This window comes from Arvicola amphibius, chromosome 1 (assembly GCF_903992535.2).
Source record: "Arvicola amphibius chromosome 1, mArvAmp1.2, whole genome shotgun sequence".
Lineage (NCBI taxonomy): Eukaryota > Metazoa > Chordata > Mammalia > Rodentia > Cricetidae > Arvicola > Arvicola amphibius.
The window spans coordinates 17263038-17281362 of record NC_052047.1 but is presented as its reverse complement, the minus strand read 5'-3'; the positions used below and the strand labels follow the sequence as shown (position 1 = coordinate 17281362).

The following is an 18325-nucleotide window of genomic DNA, read 5'->3' as shown; positions in this document are numbered from 1 at the left end:
CTATATCTCATAAGTAAAAATTTCATATTATACTCTCCTTATGAATAGCTTGTCACATGCATACACGTGACTCCTAACTCAATCTGTTTTTGCCAGTCTCCATTCTCCTTTCTTTATTAGAGGAGAAAAACATGAAGTCATATACAACCAGCGAAGACATACACGATGTTAAAGGAAGAAAAAGCTATTGACTTTCTGTCTATTTTACAGGACTCAGTAACCATGAAGTTCCTCATTTTTACTTGCCTTTTGGCTGTTGCTCTTGCAAAGGAGGTAAGTGTCCTGAGAAAATTAAGACCACCTAGTCTTATTACAGAAGTGAAGAGTGAGCCTCTTGTACAAACTGAAAGGAGAGCATGGTCTTTTGATCCTGTAGTCAAAGATATATTAGCCTTGTTCTATAAAAGAAATGGATGTAGGCATCATTACTTTAGAATTCTACTTGCAAAGAAAGTTAGGGCTATTTCCTTCTACACCTGCTTGAATTTAACAATGAATTCTTTTTATTCCTCTGATGAATTTCTCTGACACCACGAGAAAGACACAGATAAAAATGAAGATTTCAACTGAAGCAGAGACAAGTCACTATTCCTGACTACCTTGTCTCAGGATTTGAACATTTTAGGCAAGCAACCAGGGAGCTGCGCACGTTACTTTCCAAATATTGAATACAAAGCAATCCCTCCACTCGAGTGGAGATATTACAGCAATATTCATGTCATAAATGATACACTCAGGCCTGGATACTTCATGTGATATATTTTTGAAGATGCGTATGTGCTCTGTTACTTCCTCAAAGGGAACTGTTCGGTCTTGTTCTACATGGCAGTCCACACTGTCGATTCCTCTTGCTGACTTCCTTCCTCACTTCTCACAGGAATGCCATTTCTTTCTTTGTGTCTATAATACCCTATTCAAAGATATTAACTATAGTGTGTCACTTCTTAAATTTGAAGATAGTTAAGGGAGATACTAGGTAAGAATTCCAGTTCAGGGAATAGAAAAATGCTCCGTGTCTTCACCCTTTAGTCTTGACCACACTTTCCCTTCTCTCCTGTCAGTAATAGTTCTCAACACTCCTTTTAAATATAGTGACTTACTTCAAGTAAAACCGGAGTGGTTGTTGAACAAGCTACAAATTTAATCTTATCAAATACCAAATTAAATACTATTGGATTACTCTTAGAAATAGAGGCATATAGATATACAAAAGATATAAATGTTGATTTTATGCTTCTTTTCAAAAACACTTGTTCTGTGTTAGCTTTAGTAGTTAATATAAACTAAATGAGATAACATGGAATGTCATTATAGTAAGATATTTAAAGATTCCGTGATGTAGAAGGCATGTATCATATTTTAAACTGTTATTGCATTAACACTTAAAAGCAAACCACCTTATAAAACTGAGCGTTATATTAAGCTATGCCAATAACTCATCTGAAAAAGTTTTTATTTATGAACAGTGTAAGAATCAGAAGAATAGTGTTAAAGAAATTTATTCAACTAAAGTTACTATAAACAGAAAGAAAAGGACCAAAGAGCAGGCACAAAATTCAGACACTCATTCACACACTCAGGAGTTCCATGAAAAGCACTAAACTGAAAGCCATAATTAATTATATAGAGAAAGGACCTGGTACAAACCCGAAAAGGTCCTGGTTTGCTTCTTCAGTCTTTACGAGTTCATAACCTTGCTCAGCTGATTTGGAAACCTTGTTCTCCTGTTTTTCTCCATTGTTTCTTTCTCCTCTTCCACAGGTTTTCCTGAGCTCTGAGGGTAGGGATTTGATGGAGACATTCCATTTAGAGCTGAGTATTTCAATTCTGCCACCCTCTATATAGATAGACAGACAGACAGACACATACACACACACACACAGAGAGAGAGAGAGAGAGAGAGAGAGAGAGAGAGATCCATATATATCCTCCCTCCTTTTTTCCTCTCTCTTTCCTTTTGCATAATATGTGGGTCTCTCTATTTGTTCTCATCTGCCACAGGAGAAAGCTTCTCTGATGATGACTGAATAAGACATTGATTTAGGAGTATAACAGAATATCATTAGGAGTCATTTTATTCATACTTTAAAAAAAAAAGACTAGTGGCATTTGATTTGACCTTAAGTCTGTAGTCTATCTGGTCTCTGGTTCATGGTCACTCAAGCAGTGTCAGGTATGGGTTCCATCTCGTAGACTAGGCCTTAAATCAAGTCAGATATTGATTGCTACCCCCACAAGTTCTGTGCCGTCCTTGCTCTAGCATATCTTGCATGGAGGACAGATTGTAGGTTAAAGGGTTTGTGGCTGGATTAATGTGTATATTTTGCCTTTGGTAGCATGCAGAGTATCATCCCACACCCAAGATACTAGAATGTAGGGGTGAAGGCTGTATGTACAACATGGCATACATACATATGTACATGCAAACCCCACCCCACAAATTCTCAAAGTAAATAAATAAACAGTTTTGCTTTTGTTTTCTGTTTGTTTGGTTTTGGTCAAGAAAAATATTATTGCCTCCTAGAGCTGCCATCAGCTTTGGGTATTTGAAAGGTGATCTACTAAATATTTGACTATTTCATTCCAAACTAAGTACTTTAAATGTGATGTTCTAAACAGAAAGTAAATGAACTGTGATATATCCGTTTCTGAGCCGAATTGTGATAGCTTTTGGTGTAATAAATAGCAAAGCCCCAGGGTTTTTTATTGTAGACTCTATAGTTTTGGTAAAACAATGAAACTATTTCTTTTCCCCATTATAAATAAAATGCTCTTTTTTATTAAGAGAAAATAAAATAGCTTCAATAAACAACTATTTATCCAATTTAATAGGTTAAAATGATCAAGTTTTACTGGACTAGGAAAATGGCTATATCCATTTCTTGATTAAACTCTTAATAAATAAAATTTTACTTTATAATTTTGATAAAATGTAAGGTGAAAATAACTATACCCTGCAAAGTAAGGGCTTAATTCCTGGGAGATGGATGCCATGGACGAGAGAGGGGGGGGGAGAAGAGAGAGAGAGAGAAGGAGGAATATAAAGGAAGGAAGAAAATGTTATTTACCTTACATCATGGCTATTTGCACTACCTACAATGTTTCAGTTCATACACATCAGTCAATGGGTTGATAACACATTTGCCTGAATTTTAGAGCAAAGCAATGAAAGTTTCACTCTCTAAATAATGAATTTATAGCCCAGATAATCAATTCATTCTTTACTTACTGAAGCAAAAATCTTTCAAGCAACAAAAACACAAAAAATAAAATATATTCTTTTTCTCCTACACAATTTTCAATTTCTTCCTAATTATGTATTTTTGTTTCCTTCTGACATCTTTATTCTGTCTTATTTTTTTAATATTTCCCTCTCTCTAGAACAAATGCTACCAATATAGTCAGAAGTTCAAAACACCTCAAGCCCTCAAGGATCTTTACCAATATCACATTGCTAGGAATCCATGGGGTTACATTGTGAACCCTGCCTTCCCCTTCCCTCATGCTCTGGTAAGTTCTGTGTTGGGGAAGCAAGAAATAAAGTATTAAAATGCATAAAGTAATTAGTGTTGAAAGAGCCCAGATTGTATTTTAGAAAGAAAGACAGTGATGAAAATGAGAGAAGAAGAGGGAGGGGAAACCATGATCTGCATATATTATTTAAGGGGGGAAAACTAATCTGCAATAAAAGAAGAAAAAAGAAATTAAGTTGTAAACAAACTTACTGTACAGTCTTAATAATACAATAATTGTCAGTAATAGCAATAATTAGAAATTTCACTTAACTTTTATTTTATCATATTTCCCTTGTAATTGGTTTCCTAAACATGCTTTACTATGGGGAAAATTAGAAGTCATTGTCCTCATTTAGTAGTAGAATCATGATTTGAGGAACTATAAGGCAGTGGTAGCCCAGCTTCTTGTTTCATTAGGAATATATGAGTGTTTATTGTCCTTCAATCAGAACATAAAATCAAAACCTTTTCCTTTATTTCCCATGGAGAATAGAGAATGGGTCTCAGCTAGAGAGGTAAAGCATTTTGTTATAGAAAACATTATACTGTAACTTTTATTTGTATGTTTATTGATGAGACGCAACTTAAATGAATGTATATTTTATCTATTTTATAGTCTATAAGCATGTGTATGGCAAGATTTCATGTACAGTAGTAGATGCTCTTCATCCTCATTTATAAATACTACATACAAATTAAAGAATCCACAGAATTTAAATGACAGGCTTGTAAGAAACATAGGATAAGATCAGTCCACCAATGTGAACTTTTAGGAGATCAAAAAGTAGACTTGAACTAGCAGACACTGCCAAACTCCTAATATCATTTCCTCTTTTATAAGGACATGTATCAATACTTCAACTATAACAAGGAATATAGCACACATATGGAATGTTAAATTCCTTGACCTCCGATGAGAGGAGGCCAGCGGCTCACCCTGGATTTGAACTCTAGCTCATTTATATCCACAAAAATTGCTGTCATTCAAATGCTCACCACCTATCAGAGATGATAGAGACATTTTAGTGCCAGGCAACAAATAGCTAAACTTTAACACTATAAAAGTAATTAAAAACTATTCTTTCATTTTAAAGGAATCTGACATCCTTTCTCAGCAAGTAAGTCAAAATCATCATATCCATTATAATTAGGAAATTATTTCTATTTTGCTTTCACTGCTCACATTTTTATAAATAATGTTATTTACTTTGTAGCAATATAACCAGAAAATGAACATGAATATGCAAGCCAGAGAGGTAATATTTATTTTTTATTGCTTAATTGAAATAATATACATATTGTACATAATTTCATATGTATATATAAATTTCCAATAATGACTAGTTTTATGTCATTGTTACATTTTTATATAGAATAATATTATTTATTTTGTAGCAACACAACCAGAAAATGGACATGCGTATGCAAGCCAGAGAGGTAATATTTATCTTTTATTGTTTCATTGGTAATGTACAACTTAATTCAGTCATTTGGGAAGAGAGAGCCTCAACTGAAAAAGAAATGTCCCATTAGGTTGGCAATCTTATTGGACATTTTCTTAGTTACTGCTTGATAGAGAGAGCCTAGACTACTGTGAGTCACACCATCCCTGGACTGGAGGTCCTGGCTTCTATAAGAGAGCAGGCTGAGTAAGACATAAAGAGCAAACTAGTAAGCAACATTCCTGCGTAGCCTCTAAGTCAGTTCCTGCCTCTAGGTTCCTTCCCTGAATTCCTGCCTGACTTCCCCAGGAATGGATTTATAAGTTAGAAGATGAAATGGACCTTTTCATCTCCTATTTGTTTTTGCTCCTGGTGTTTTTCCAATAGCGATAGTAAGTCTAATTAAGACAGGATATAAATTCTAAAGACTAGAGTAACCTTAATTTGAGACCAACATTTTTAAAATGTTTCTATTCTTCAGGAATATCATACATGTATACAGTGTACATTGATAAATCTATTCCTCAATCCTCTCCCTCCTACTCTCAGACCCTTCCTTCATATTTACAAATTTCACATCCTTATGTTTTGCATATATGCTAATAACGCAAAGAGTCTCATTAGGGCTTCCTTGTGTACACGGTGTAGGGCCATCTGCAGGAACATAGTAACCACCAGTGACTATGTAAGTAAAGAAAACTGACTTCTTCCCACAGCCACCTTAACTGTTCAGCTAAGGGTGTGGCCCTCTTCCCTTCCTGCTCAAATGTTGATAACCTTGATCTTGCGCAAGCCTTGTGCAAGTAGCCGCAGCTGCTGGTGGTGTGTGGTTATAGCATCCCTGTCGTATCTAGAAGACATCGTTTTACAGAAATTCTCCCTGGCCTCTGGATCTTACAAAATTTCTGCTCCCTCTTCTGTAATGTTCCCTGAACTACTTGGAGATGGAGATAATATGGATTTTTATTTAGGGCTGAACACCCTACAGTCACTTACTTTCTGCTTTCTGAGTATTTCACTCCGCTCTACAATTTAGTTATATGTTTCTACACTCAAGATAAACATATAAATATTTACTTTATTAAATGAATTACTTTCTTTATTACTTAAGTTAGCCCTAGGGAATCATTCACTCATTTATTATTATTTATTCATTTTAAAATACATATTTAGCAAATATTCTGCCCCTTGCATACTTTCATATTTGGAGGATATATACAGCTGTGATTAAAGGAAGTGCTACAAATTAATTTACATTTCTCTTTATTAAGTCATTGGAAATTTCTATAGAGAGAGAAAGGAAATTATGTACAATCAGCTCAGTGAAAATAATGTGTTAAATCCTTATTTATTTCTTTAAAGAAACCCTAAAGATGACTGTTGATAGGTTAGTGTATTGGTTTTATTTGATCTATATTTGGTTCATGTTTCCAACAGATAACTAAAATATTCATGAAATTTTTCTAAGCCCCTTAATTCTGAATCTCTCAACTGAGCTGAAGTCTTCCTGGTTAAGCTTCCTATCCCAGACACTAAGTTTTACAGTTTCCTCAATTTCTTTCTCTTTTTTTGTTTTAAATCAAAATTTTGCTCTTTTTACGATGCAAGCTTTACTGGAGTTGGTCTCTGTCATTCTTAAACTGTGGCCCTGTCTTATGAAAAAGATCTTTAATTCCACAAATACTGAGAACATACCTGAAAGGATTCAGTAGCCCTGGTTGATTCATTGATTCCTTAAGATTATGATTACTATTTTTACTTCTCAGGAAATCTTCTAGTCCTTCATCTAGAGAGTTGATCAGTACCTTTAAATACCAAATAACCAGGTACTTCTTGAGAAATACTGCTTTTTCTTGCTATTGGATGACTATTCTAATCAAATGAGGTGTTGTTAATTTTAACAAAACATCCAACAAAATGTTATATCTGTGTCTGTGTGTCTGTTTGTGTGTGTATTAGGCAAGTGTTCTATAACTAAGGTAACCTCTCTCCTTCCTTCATGGTATCCAGTAGAAATAAATAAACTCTTGTAAGAATTAGGCACATGCAAAGAAATGAATTGCTAGCCTAGGCCATCCATCCTCCCAATTCTCTCAAGTGTGTATAGCTGAATTTTGGGTTCATGGAACTAGGCACTTTTTAAAATGAACCAAAGCAAGACCGGGATTTTCAATCCCCTTGACTATAGTTAACATAGGGCCTTCTCTTCAGACTTTATAATCCTGTTTTCTGAACTGAACCAAAGATGATATAAACCACATATGAAAGAAATGCCTGATCATGCAGAATTGGACAAACAGGTGAGCACGCCTGGGGACAGGGTGTCCAGGGAGAAGGTGCAGCTGGATGTGAGCCTAGTGGCTTGAGACATAGCCTGCAGTCTTCCTCTTCAGTGCCTGGCAAGTGTACTTCCTCTGCACGTTGCTAACCTAGATCGCAAGGCTTCTAATAAAGCAGTGGTCTTCCAAGAAAAGGCCTGAGGACTGCCAGACACCTCAACAGAGCCAGTACTGTCCCTTCCTCCTCTTCACCCTCTGTGAAAATGGTAAGAACAAGGAAGATAACTTCAGAATCTGAAGTTGGGAGTAGTACATATTTTCAGTTAACTATTTCACTGAGAGAACATAGCCTGATAAGATTTAAAGTCATACATTCCTGGAAAATGTGACTTTTCGAGGTAGGGATATGGCCTTGAATTGCTCAAAGTGATACAGACAAATTTGTCAGTAGATTTTCCAAGTGTAGCAGATCCCAGCCCCCTAAGGAATCAACAGTGTTTCTTACGGAGGTGAAGTATTTTCTATTCAGTTAGCTAAATACCTTTGCGGAACATTTTCTTTTGCACATTTCACACAACTATCATTATTCTTCACAGAAAACGGCAATGACTGAGGAAGAACAGACCATCCAAGACTACATGGTAACCTTTCCGTACAATCATTTTAACACACTCTCTTTCCTGGACACTGCTGAAATTCTAGTGACTAAAAGAAACTTCTAGGGAAAGCTGAGTTTTTCACTGGTGGTGAATTTTGAGATGAGTTTTGTTTGTTTTTGAGAAGGAGACAAAGGAGTCTTGGAATTTACGAGGTACCCCAAGCTAGAGTCGAACTCAAGTCAATCCTCCTGCTCCAGTCCTCCCCCACCCCTGCAACTCCACTCCTCACACTCTGGATAATGTCTGTAAAAGTCTTCCTCGTGTTCTGTGAAGGCTGCTACAGAGCTGGCTCTCAGGATATTGATTCTTTTCCAAACAGTACCCAGCCACCAATAAGTTCGTGGTTATCAACATCACATTGATCTCTTTATAAAAACTGAAGGGCTAGAAAGATGGCTCAGCAGGTAAAGGCTCTCACCACATAGTCTTTCACACCCTAGAAACCTTGTGATAGAAATGAAAACCAGTTCCCACAAGCCGCCTTCTGATTTCTGCATGCACACACACAGAGACACAAACAAATAAATCAATAAGTAAATAAGTGCGTTTTGTTAACTGGAACTCATCCTAGAGGAAGATGCTACTGAGATGCTAGTGGGAGCTTTAATCTCTATAAAAGAATCAGTCCATGGCCAGATCCAGAGATGATTCCAAACAGAGCGTGCGAAGACTCTCGTGAGTTGTGTGGATGCCCCATGCAGCATGTTTCCACTGTGTTAACTCATCTGCGTCTGCCAGACAGCTGACATACAGATACAAAGCAGCTTGGATAAGGGTTTTCCTACACACCTGGGAAAGACACTGAGCTAAAACACTTATCTTAGTAATTAAAAAATTGCTTTCCTGCTCTTGGACCTGTTTCCTTTTCACTTCCTTTTGTTTCTTTCCTTTCAGCTTCTTAGCATTTGGGTCTGAATTGAACACAGGCTGTCTGCACTCTACGGTTCCTCGGAGAATGCACTCTCTGAGATACTTTTGTTTGAGTAAACAGCCCTTCCCCTGCCATTAAGAATTTATCCACAACAAATCTTTTTTCCTTTGATAAGTCCAGGTCTTTTCTGAAGCATGAGAGACTGGGATAATAACCACATGTGTTCTTCTTAGAACAAAGCAAAACCATGCAGCACCATCACCTGGCCTCAGTTTGTGCAGCTGCTTCATCAATATGAGAAAATTATGAACCTACGGAGCTATTACCCATACACCCCCAGCCTGGTGAGTGTGCCATGCGTATTTTCAATATGAAGCTTAGTTAAATTTTTAGCAAAAGTAAGATAAAGAAGTGAAAGAGAACATTTCATAATTTTTTCAAGTAAAGACCCTGAAAGGAACTGAAATGAAGCTTCACTAACACAAAAAAAAAACCTATAAATCATATAAATAAGCCAATTTTCTGGAATTAAAATTATACTTTTTTTGGTCTTTAATAAATGTAACCAAAACCATTTTAATTGTTGAATCAACAGGTTTGTGCATTTTAAAGCACCTGAAATCCTAACAGTAGCTTAAATAAGCTTTGGTTGACATTTATCTTCTACTTGATTAAAAAAACTCCACAATAGAAATACATTCATTAACATAAGGAATAAACAGGGCACTGAAAACAGCAAACAGGCAATTTAAATTAACAATATGTGATTTCTGTCTGAAGATTGGATGCAAATAGCTGATCACATTAGATATGAACTGACATCATTTTATTGCAGTCTTTGTCATACATATAGCATTTAAAGATAGTTTACTTAGATAAAAGTTTCATATGTGATGTTCGTATAGAAGATGGCAAAAACTAGAATATTGCAAATATTTCCATTGAGATGAGAATAAATTTGGTTTATTTATTTTCACAAATATGGCAATATAATGTGCTATGCCTTTATATTCTAAATTTTATTTTTAAGATTCTTGAATTAAGTGCATCTATCTTATTTTATAAGTGTGCCCATAACTTAAGTGATAATTTAAATAAGATTTTTCTGTAATGAATATGTGCTTAATATTTTTAAGTAATGTATGTTCAACTTCAATAAAAATTAGATTGAATATTACTGGTAAAATTTTATATGCCTAGTACTATGAAATAATTAAATCATTGCTTCAAAATTTAATCAAAAGGCAAATTTCATCATTTAATAAGTGCATGCTAGATTGAAGAAATTAATTATTAACTATCAATCATTAATTTTCTCAAAGTTATAAACAAGCCTCTCTGTACTTTCCATTAAGCATAAATGCAAATAATTCTTAAATATTGATGTATCAGACATCATTTGGAATGTAGGCAAACACTAGTATTAGTTATAAATACTAAAATCCTGCTAAACTAGAATTGTGACATATATCTGTATCTTATATACAAATAAGCATTATCTTTTGGATAATAAACATAAATCCATTATTGTCTTTTTTAACAGGTTTGAGTGGAAAATCCACATCTCCACTTTCTTTTCTATTATAATTACTTCTCAATAGCAGGATATTGGGACAGATGTATAAATGAAACAGAAATGCTGAGCCGAAGGAAGACTGCAAAGCCATTCCTGAACGGCTTCTCTTCTTGTTGGCTTACGTTGGGTCTATAAGTGAGTTTCATCTCAGCAGAGTTGGAGACGATCAACTATGCTTTCACCGTTTTCCCTAAATCACTAAACGACATTGCCTTTCAAAACTAAAACTTCGAGTTCATTCTTTTGTGGGTGATTGTTATTTTGTGTTACTTATATTCATCCAGAAGATTAGTGGCAGGAATATAAAGTTCTTCAACAATTAGATCATAAGGCCAAAGACCACGGGATCATGGTTCTATTAAACCATTATTTTACCCTGTCTCTGCTTATTTCTGCTTACAGTTTGCCACAGCATTAATTCCAAAGCCTCACCGAATACCTACATGTTTCTTCCAGTTCCACAGTCATCACAGAACAGAAATCAGACACTGAGAACCTAATCCTGCTTGTGAAGTAATCTATATGAGAAAGGGACAAACAATTATGTTGATTAAGAGATAATAAATCCTTTATCTTTGGCTAGTAATGAAGAGCAGGCTAAGGCATCAGCTCAGGTATTAACCCTGAGTTAAAGCTCAGGGACATAGCATTTTTAAAAGACAAAACACAATTACATACCTGCTAAATGAAGGTCAGAGTAGAGAAACCTTGCAACATTTATTTTTGGCAGAACAAAGTAGTAACTTCAGGCATAATATGATGATTATATTTTACTTGCACCTTCTTATACTTAATTATTCATGTTAACACATCTGAACCATGGTCAGGGTTTGAAAATTTCAATTGTGTTGCCAAGGCTAACATGATTGTTGGGGGTATAGAGGGCTGAGAGCTGTCTACACAATCATGAAATAGGACAAGCTGGCCATACCTTGGTCACTTCAGCTAGAACGTAATCCCTCTATGTGTGTTCTCAAATGACATAATGACAAGAATAGAGCCAGTGCCTGTGTGAGCTGCAGTGAGCAACTACATGCATCAGTCTTTCCAGAGACGGTGGAGGAATGGGAAAAGGAGTAAGAAGTAGACAAAGGGGAAGAAGGATGGTGTTTATTTCAGTTTGGAAATCTGTTTTTCATATTTAGTTATAGGGGAAGCACTAGATGGGTTTTGTAGGTAACACTGTAGGATGTCTTTGATTCAAAGACTAGGGACAAAGTCTGTTTCTTTGACACCATAAACTGCCCATCCTTTACTTCTTTAGCAGTCCAGTCAATCATGCCCTCTTAGCCCACGCTCCTTTCCTATACAGTCCAAAGGTTTAACAGTTTTTCTGAAAAGGGTGACTTGTATTTTGAAAAGATAGAGCAGTTAGAAGCTATGAGAACTCTTCTTTGTCCTCCTAGAACTTCCATTCCTTAGCAATCTGATGATGCTGCATTCTGCCCACTACACTCTCTGGGGGTCTCACTTCTCCCAGACTTCATCCTTGATAATTGAAAATATCCTCATAGTTGATACAAATCTTCTGCCTTTCTACACTGGAGCAACTCTCCCTGGACAATATCTGGCCATGTAAGACTAAAGTGAATGCTTACTTCTGTTCCCTCTGAGCAGCTGAGTCTCAAAGTAAGTTCTTTTTCTAAACTTTGGCGGTTGCTAAGAACATCTTGTTGTATCATTTTCTTGCCAGAATTCAAGGTAGCAGTCTTCCTAGAATTACCTTAAGCTTCAAAAATACTTCAGTTTCTATTTGGCAATATTGAATCCATGGAATATAAACACAACCCACTTCTTGATACATTGATAACTTTATTTTAATCTTTGTGTAATATGTTGATAACTTGATTTAAATCTGAAAATAATTTTAACTCTCCCCTCAGTTTTTAAGGGTATATGATCTTCATTTACTTCAAAGCTAGTAACTCTCTTCATTTTTTTATTTCCCAAGTTTTCTATACATGTGAAAGAATGTTTTATCAAAAGTAATAACTTTATTACCCCAAATTAGCCAGGCATTATTAGTTTTTAAGGTGTCTGAACTAATCTTAAGATTATTAAAATTTATTATTATTTTATTAGTAATTTAGCTACTGATATTGTAGCTCAATGGTGATAAATTTGTATCAGAAATGAAATTCTTCTTGCAGGCACTATGCCACGTGGTTCTTGTCATGATATACTTTCTAATAATTCTTCACAAAGGTATATTTTGTGGATTCCTATTGTCTACACAAGATTAGTGTTTTCTAGGACTTTCAACTCAGCTACTTATTTTCTAACTTTACATGTTTTCCACACAATCTGCTTCACTCAATCATTTAAATTTACACTAATGATTTGCTAGTTAAAATGTAGTTTCCAATTCTCTAAATTCATTTCAAATGCGCTGCCAACTCTCCAACTATACACATAATTATTTCCTGAATATCTTCCTACAATTTCTGCTTTAAAGAAAATTATATAACTATAATATAAAATTAAGAAATAAGCCTCATTTCTTTCCATTACTTAAGACATTATCTAGTATTGAACTTATTTCATATATTTTGGAATAAATATTTTACTATAACAGGCCAAACTGTAACAAAGCAACCAATCATGTCTCCCTTTGTCAGTTTAAGTAACTTTAAGGGTTTTCAGAGTCCAGGTTTATGATGACCTCTGTGACATAGTTGGATTGATATGATTTTTTTCCTCACTTGTTCTTTCTTCATTTGGTGATAAGTCGTATTGTTGTTGATACCACACACCTCAGAAATGCAAGACAGAGGAGGTGAGCTGGAACTGAGCAAGAAAATTGATCCCTACAGGGAAGTTTTCATGGTCCCAGAAAATTCTATTCAGGCTTCTGGGGAGAAAGACTATCAATGGTCTGCATATTCTGTGTGCCCACTTGTGCTATGGCGGCACTCCTGATAAGGAGACACCCACCCCTCCTGAAAGGGAGGGCATGAGATTAGGGCATGAGATCACGGCATGAGATCAGGGCTTTATTCTGTTGTTTATTTAAATTGCATGGTGTCCAACTGCCTGCCAAATATATTTGCTTAAAGTCATAAACAATTGCCACTGTAGGCCTTAATCAAAGAAATCCCTCTTCCCATAAACAAAGATGTATGCAAAGAATTGTGGCTGAACCAGATACAGAGACTGGGTGGCATATGACTGGCTATTCAGCTGTAAACAACCACCCTCTGCAAAGCTCTGGGGAAGAGGAGGCATAAAGAATGTAAGAGCCAGAAAATAAGGAGAATGGCTGCAAAGTAAGATCTGGGGAAGGGAGAGACTTCCATTTACAGACCAGAGGGGAGTTTCAAAAAGAGTAAAAAAAGAGTAAGGGAGAAAGGGAGGACTGGAGACAGAGAAAAAAAGCCTCCATAGAGGGACTGAGCAAAGAAGCCAGAGGAGTCTCTTCACACATCAGCCTTCACAGCAACCAGCCCAGCAAATCCTCCCAGGGAGTCTCAAAGCAATCACCAGGACAGTGTGAATTTCTATAACCATGTAGGGAAACAAGAAGTTTTCCATCAGTGATTAAGTTTGGCATAGCATGTGTGACAAGAAGCAAGGAGGTGCAAGGAACCCTAGCCTGGGATCTGTTAAGCAGACAGCTTCTAACTCTGTGTCCCAGACGGAATTGCAAAGAGAAGTGGACCTGTCTCAAGCTGTGGATTTAAGCTAAAAGTTCCAAGTCTCAGCTCTAATACTTGACTCGTTAAGAACTATAATTACATCTTAGCACATTTTCTTTGGTTCTTTTGGGGGTTTCATTTCTCTTTTCTTCTTCTTTACATTAAGTCTAACAAGTCTGTGATCAAATATCTTTGTTTTGTGTTCTGTTCTCTCTCTCTCTCTCTCTCTCTCTCTCTCTCTCTCTCTCTCTCTGTGTGTGTGTGTGTGTGTGTGTGTGTGTGTGTGTGTGCATGTGTATATATGTGTTCTCGTGTGTTTGCTGTTCTCTATGCTGTGCATCCCTACTTTCAGCATCTGTCAATTTTGGAAGACTCATGGTCATTTTTTATTTAACTGCTCTGTCTTGGTTTCTCTTTGATTCTCCTGTGACTGCAACTACAAATGTGTTTAGACATTTACTGTTTAGGCAGGGTTTCATGTTGGTAATTTCTCTATGGAATATCTTTAGGTTTTTGGATATTTTCCTGGGATGTTTTGCATCAAATATTTAAAAACGTTCCATTTATCCATTACTGAATCTTTGATTCCTGGCATCTACATTTTGTTCTTTCAAATAGCTTTTAGCTCTTTGCCAAAATTTCCCCTGTGAACCTTCATCTTTTCTGCCTTTATCACCAGAATCTTGAAGCTATTACAGTTAAGCACTGGATTTAAGAGTTCGAAAATCTATGCTAACAACTGATTGCAGTATTTTTATAATTTTCAGACATTTTTCTTGATTTTCTGCAGTTTTAATTTTTGTATGTCTAATATATGTTATAGTTCATTGGTGAAATAAATATGTTTGTGCTGGTACATAGCCATATACTTTCTTCTGGGAGACCATTAGTGTAGAGAGCTGTATTATTCTCATACATGAGCAGCCACATGATACTTACAAAGTGACTTTCACTCACTCCTGAAAAATACTACAGCTATTTTAAGGATCCAAACAAACATCCAACAGCTGACTCATATTGCTCATATGTATGACTAGGGAGCGTCTAGACAGTATTATGTATTATATCATTTGTTATTTTATATAACACTTTATAAGAGATAGTAGATTGTCAATAAGTTTATACTATAGTAGAGTTCTTTCCGTTTCTAATGTTTGTTCACAGTAGGAAATCCACATTGTCTAAGCATATTTTTAAGTCTGTGAGACTTTCGTGTGTGCATACAATTTATTTTCATTATATCCACTCTCCAGTCAGTTCCCTAACTTCTCCCAGATTCACCCCAACCATCGACATCCTCTCTCAGCAAATTGGACTCTGGTTTATAAACAGATTTCTGGTGTGGGGCCATACATGGTCTGTGATCTACCAAGCAAAGGCCATACACTTATCAAAATAAAACTGGCTCTCCTCCCAGAGGTCATCAGTTGTCAATATCTCTTAAGAATGGGAGCTTGTTAACCTACCTTCTGGCGTGCTAGAAGGCTAATTTGTTTGCTCTTTTGGCGGACTTGCAAAGGCAACCATAACCAATGTGAGTTCATACGGCCTGAGGTGTTGTCATGTATAGAAAAATCTTTTACCTAGGTCTTCCTTATCCTTTGACTCTTATGAAGTTGCTGTTCTCTCTTTCAAAATAGTCCCTGAGCCTTGGGAAATTAGGGGATATAGATGTCCCATTTGCAGCTGAGTACTCCACAGACACCTACTCTCTGCTCTTGAACCAGTTGTGAGCTTCTACACTAATCACCTTTCACCCACACATAAAGTTGTCTGATGAGGACTGAGAGCTGCACTAATCTGTAGATACAGAGATATAAATTTGGAGAGTGGCTTAATACTATGTTGTCTTATTGAAACAAGAGTAGCAGATCCACCCTAGGAACCCCTAAACTACTAGCCATGGGTTCCTGACCAGATTAGCCATACGAGGCATTCATTTCTTCCTAAGAAGCAGACATTCAATTAGAAAATGGTCAGCTACCAAAAAACATTCTGGCCAGTATTGCAGGAATCCACATATCTTGCCACAAGGATCATTATTAGATTTGTGTGTTTATCTTGCAGTACCTGTAGAATCCAGGGAAATAGAAAAGAGGTATGGATGTGTAGTGGAAAGAAATAATATATGGGAGGATATATTATGGGACGATATATATATCAGATGAGATGAACTAGAAAAGGGTAACACAGAGAGAGGTTTAAGTGGAGAGAGTAGAAGAATAAAATATAGGAGGCAGTAAACATGATGTTTAGAAAGCTATATGGAAACTTATTATTTTATTAGCCTTTTATATTCATATAAAATAGTTTAATTGGAGTTAATCCTCCATGGGGGATAATGCTTCTCAGAAGTCATAGTTTGCCAATAAAAGGTCCAATGATAGTTGTAGAGTTACCTCCCCCTTAGTTTTTGGTCACGGATGTCCCAGAGACCTTCTAAACAAGACCTATTTTGGGTGCTCTTGGATGGGCAACAGAACTGGATGGTAAGACAATGTTGCTAAAGACACCACGCACTTTTGACACCTGACAGCGAGAAATCAAGTTTGTCTTGACCAGGAAGTCTCCCCCCTGCTAGATTGCTTTGAAGTACTGGAAGGGTTTGTGCTTTGTCAGGGAAAAAGTCTACATCTCACCCAACAGTGAACTCTCTACAATTCATTTATATCACTGAAACAGGAAAAAAATGAAATTGTTGAAGAATATTTATTCATTCATGATATTAAATGCTAAATAGAAGATGAAATAACGCATGAAATTCCTTCACTTTGCCTTCTAACTGATACTAAAATATAGTCTAGTAAATATTTCCAAAATGTGTTACAGATCAAGCACCAGAGAGTTCCCAAATGTGTCTTTGATTGTCATGCTATGTAAATAACAACCCATAAAAATAGCATCCCAAGTCTTCTAGTTCCCTGAAATAAGGAAAGCTATTCATACTCATACTAATTTTTCTCCTCAGATTTGATACTAATTTGCTTCAGCTATAATAATATAATAATAATAATAATAATAATAATAGTAATAATCTAAAGGACTTCTTATAAGTATCCCTACAGAAAAAGGGAGCTAGACATTTAATCCAGATCGGGACCAGAATCTCTAATCTTTGGTTTACCCTAAAAACAAGGTACCCTTTTCCTATCCTAAAATGCTCTTGATTCTTTAAAGTTCCCGATTGATCTCAGATACCTAAACTTAATAAAATAACTATAAACACATAGTTTCACACTCTTTCCTTGTTTTGGACACTCTGGGACCAGGTCATATTTAGTCATTGGCATAAACTCCACAAGATAGTTTTTATCTGTTTGAAATTCTCACAGGTTTGTGACTCACTGAACAATAGAATCAAGCAAAATCTCTGGTTAACAATCTGCTAGAAAATAAACATGAAAATAAGATAAAAATCTGTATTATATGAACAAGAAAGATTTCTTTGCTTTTGGAATATTCTAAAGAAGTAAATCACAAGTCCTATGTATCGATGTTGAAAGATCATGAGACAAGGCAGCACAAGAGATTTTTAAATTTTATTAAATCTTAGATTACCTCAATTCTCAGTGCATTCCATCATCTTAATTCTGTATTGGTAATTATTTATTGTTAGTTATTCTGACAGGAATAAATATTTAGTACATCTTTTATAAAAAAAAATAAGCAGTCACTAGGTCTTTAATAGAATTGCTCATTCATTTAAGCTTTATTAAATGTTCTCTTATTGGGAAACTGTGCTGGCTATACTTCTAGCTTAGGACCATTGCACAGACTCTTAATGACAAGTTTCCAAAAGAGCCCTGCAATAAAATAGGCTTGTGAAAGTCTGTCAGCTGCCAATAAAATCTTAGTTCAGAAATTCAGTTAGGGATAAAGGCAGTGGTTTTTAGAGTGGTCACCATGTAAACTAAATTTGTATAGCCAACCATTAAGTCATGTTAATAAGTAAGTACTAATTATGCCTAACTGTAAGATTAATTGTGAATGTGTTAATATGCACCTCAATGAAATCTGACATAATTTTATAATTTTAGGAAGATCCACTTAACTACCTAACATCACTTTTTTCTGTTTGGTTACCATATGAACTCTTCTAAAGGGATTTAGTCCTTAACAAAGGAAGGCATTATTATTCTGGGAAGGAATGTAAATATGGTAGAAGAAAATAAAATAAATTCAGAAATGCAGGAATCATCTCAAAAGGAGGTCCCACCCACCTTATAAATGTGGGCACAGTGAATTCTGAAATTTCCAGTGAAGAACAACAGCAAAGATATATATATATATATGTGTGTGTGTGTGTGTGTGTGTGTATGAATATATATGTGTGTATATATATGTATAT

At 35.7% G+C, this 18325-nt stretch overlaps 1 protein-coding gene across 1 annotated transcript; it reads left to right on the top strand.

Annotated features, from left to right (window-relative positions):
• Positions 1–222: 222 nt before the first annotated feature.
• Positions 223–9140, top strand: LOC119806037 (alpha-S2-casein-like B). Its single transcript, XM_038317777.1, has 5 exons — positions 223–273; positions 3382–3510; positions 4730–4771; positions 7833–7877; positions 9000–9140. The coding sequence occupies exons 1-5, from the start codon at positions 223–225 to the stop codon at positions 9138–9140; spliced, it is 408 nt and encodes a 135-aa protein (XP_038173705.1).
• The last annotated feature ends 9185 nt before the right edge of the window (positions 9141–18325 follow it).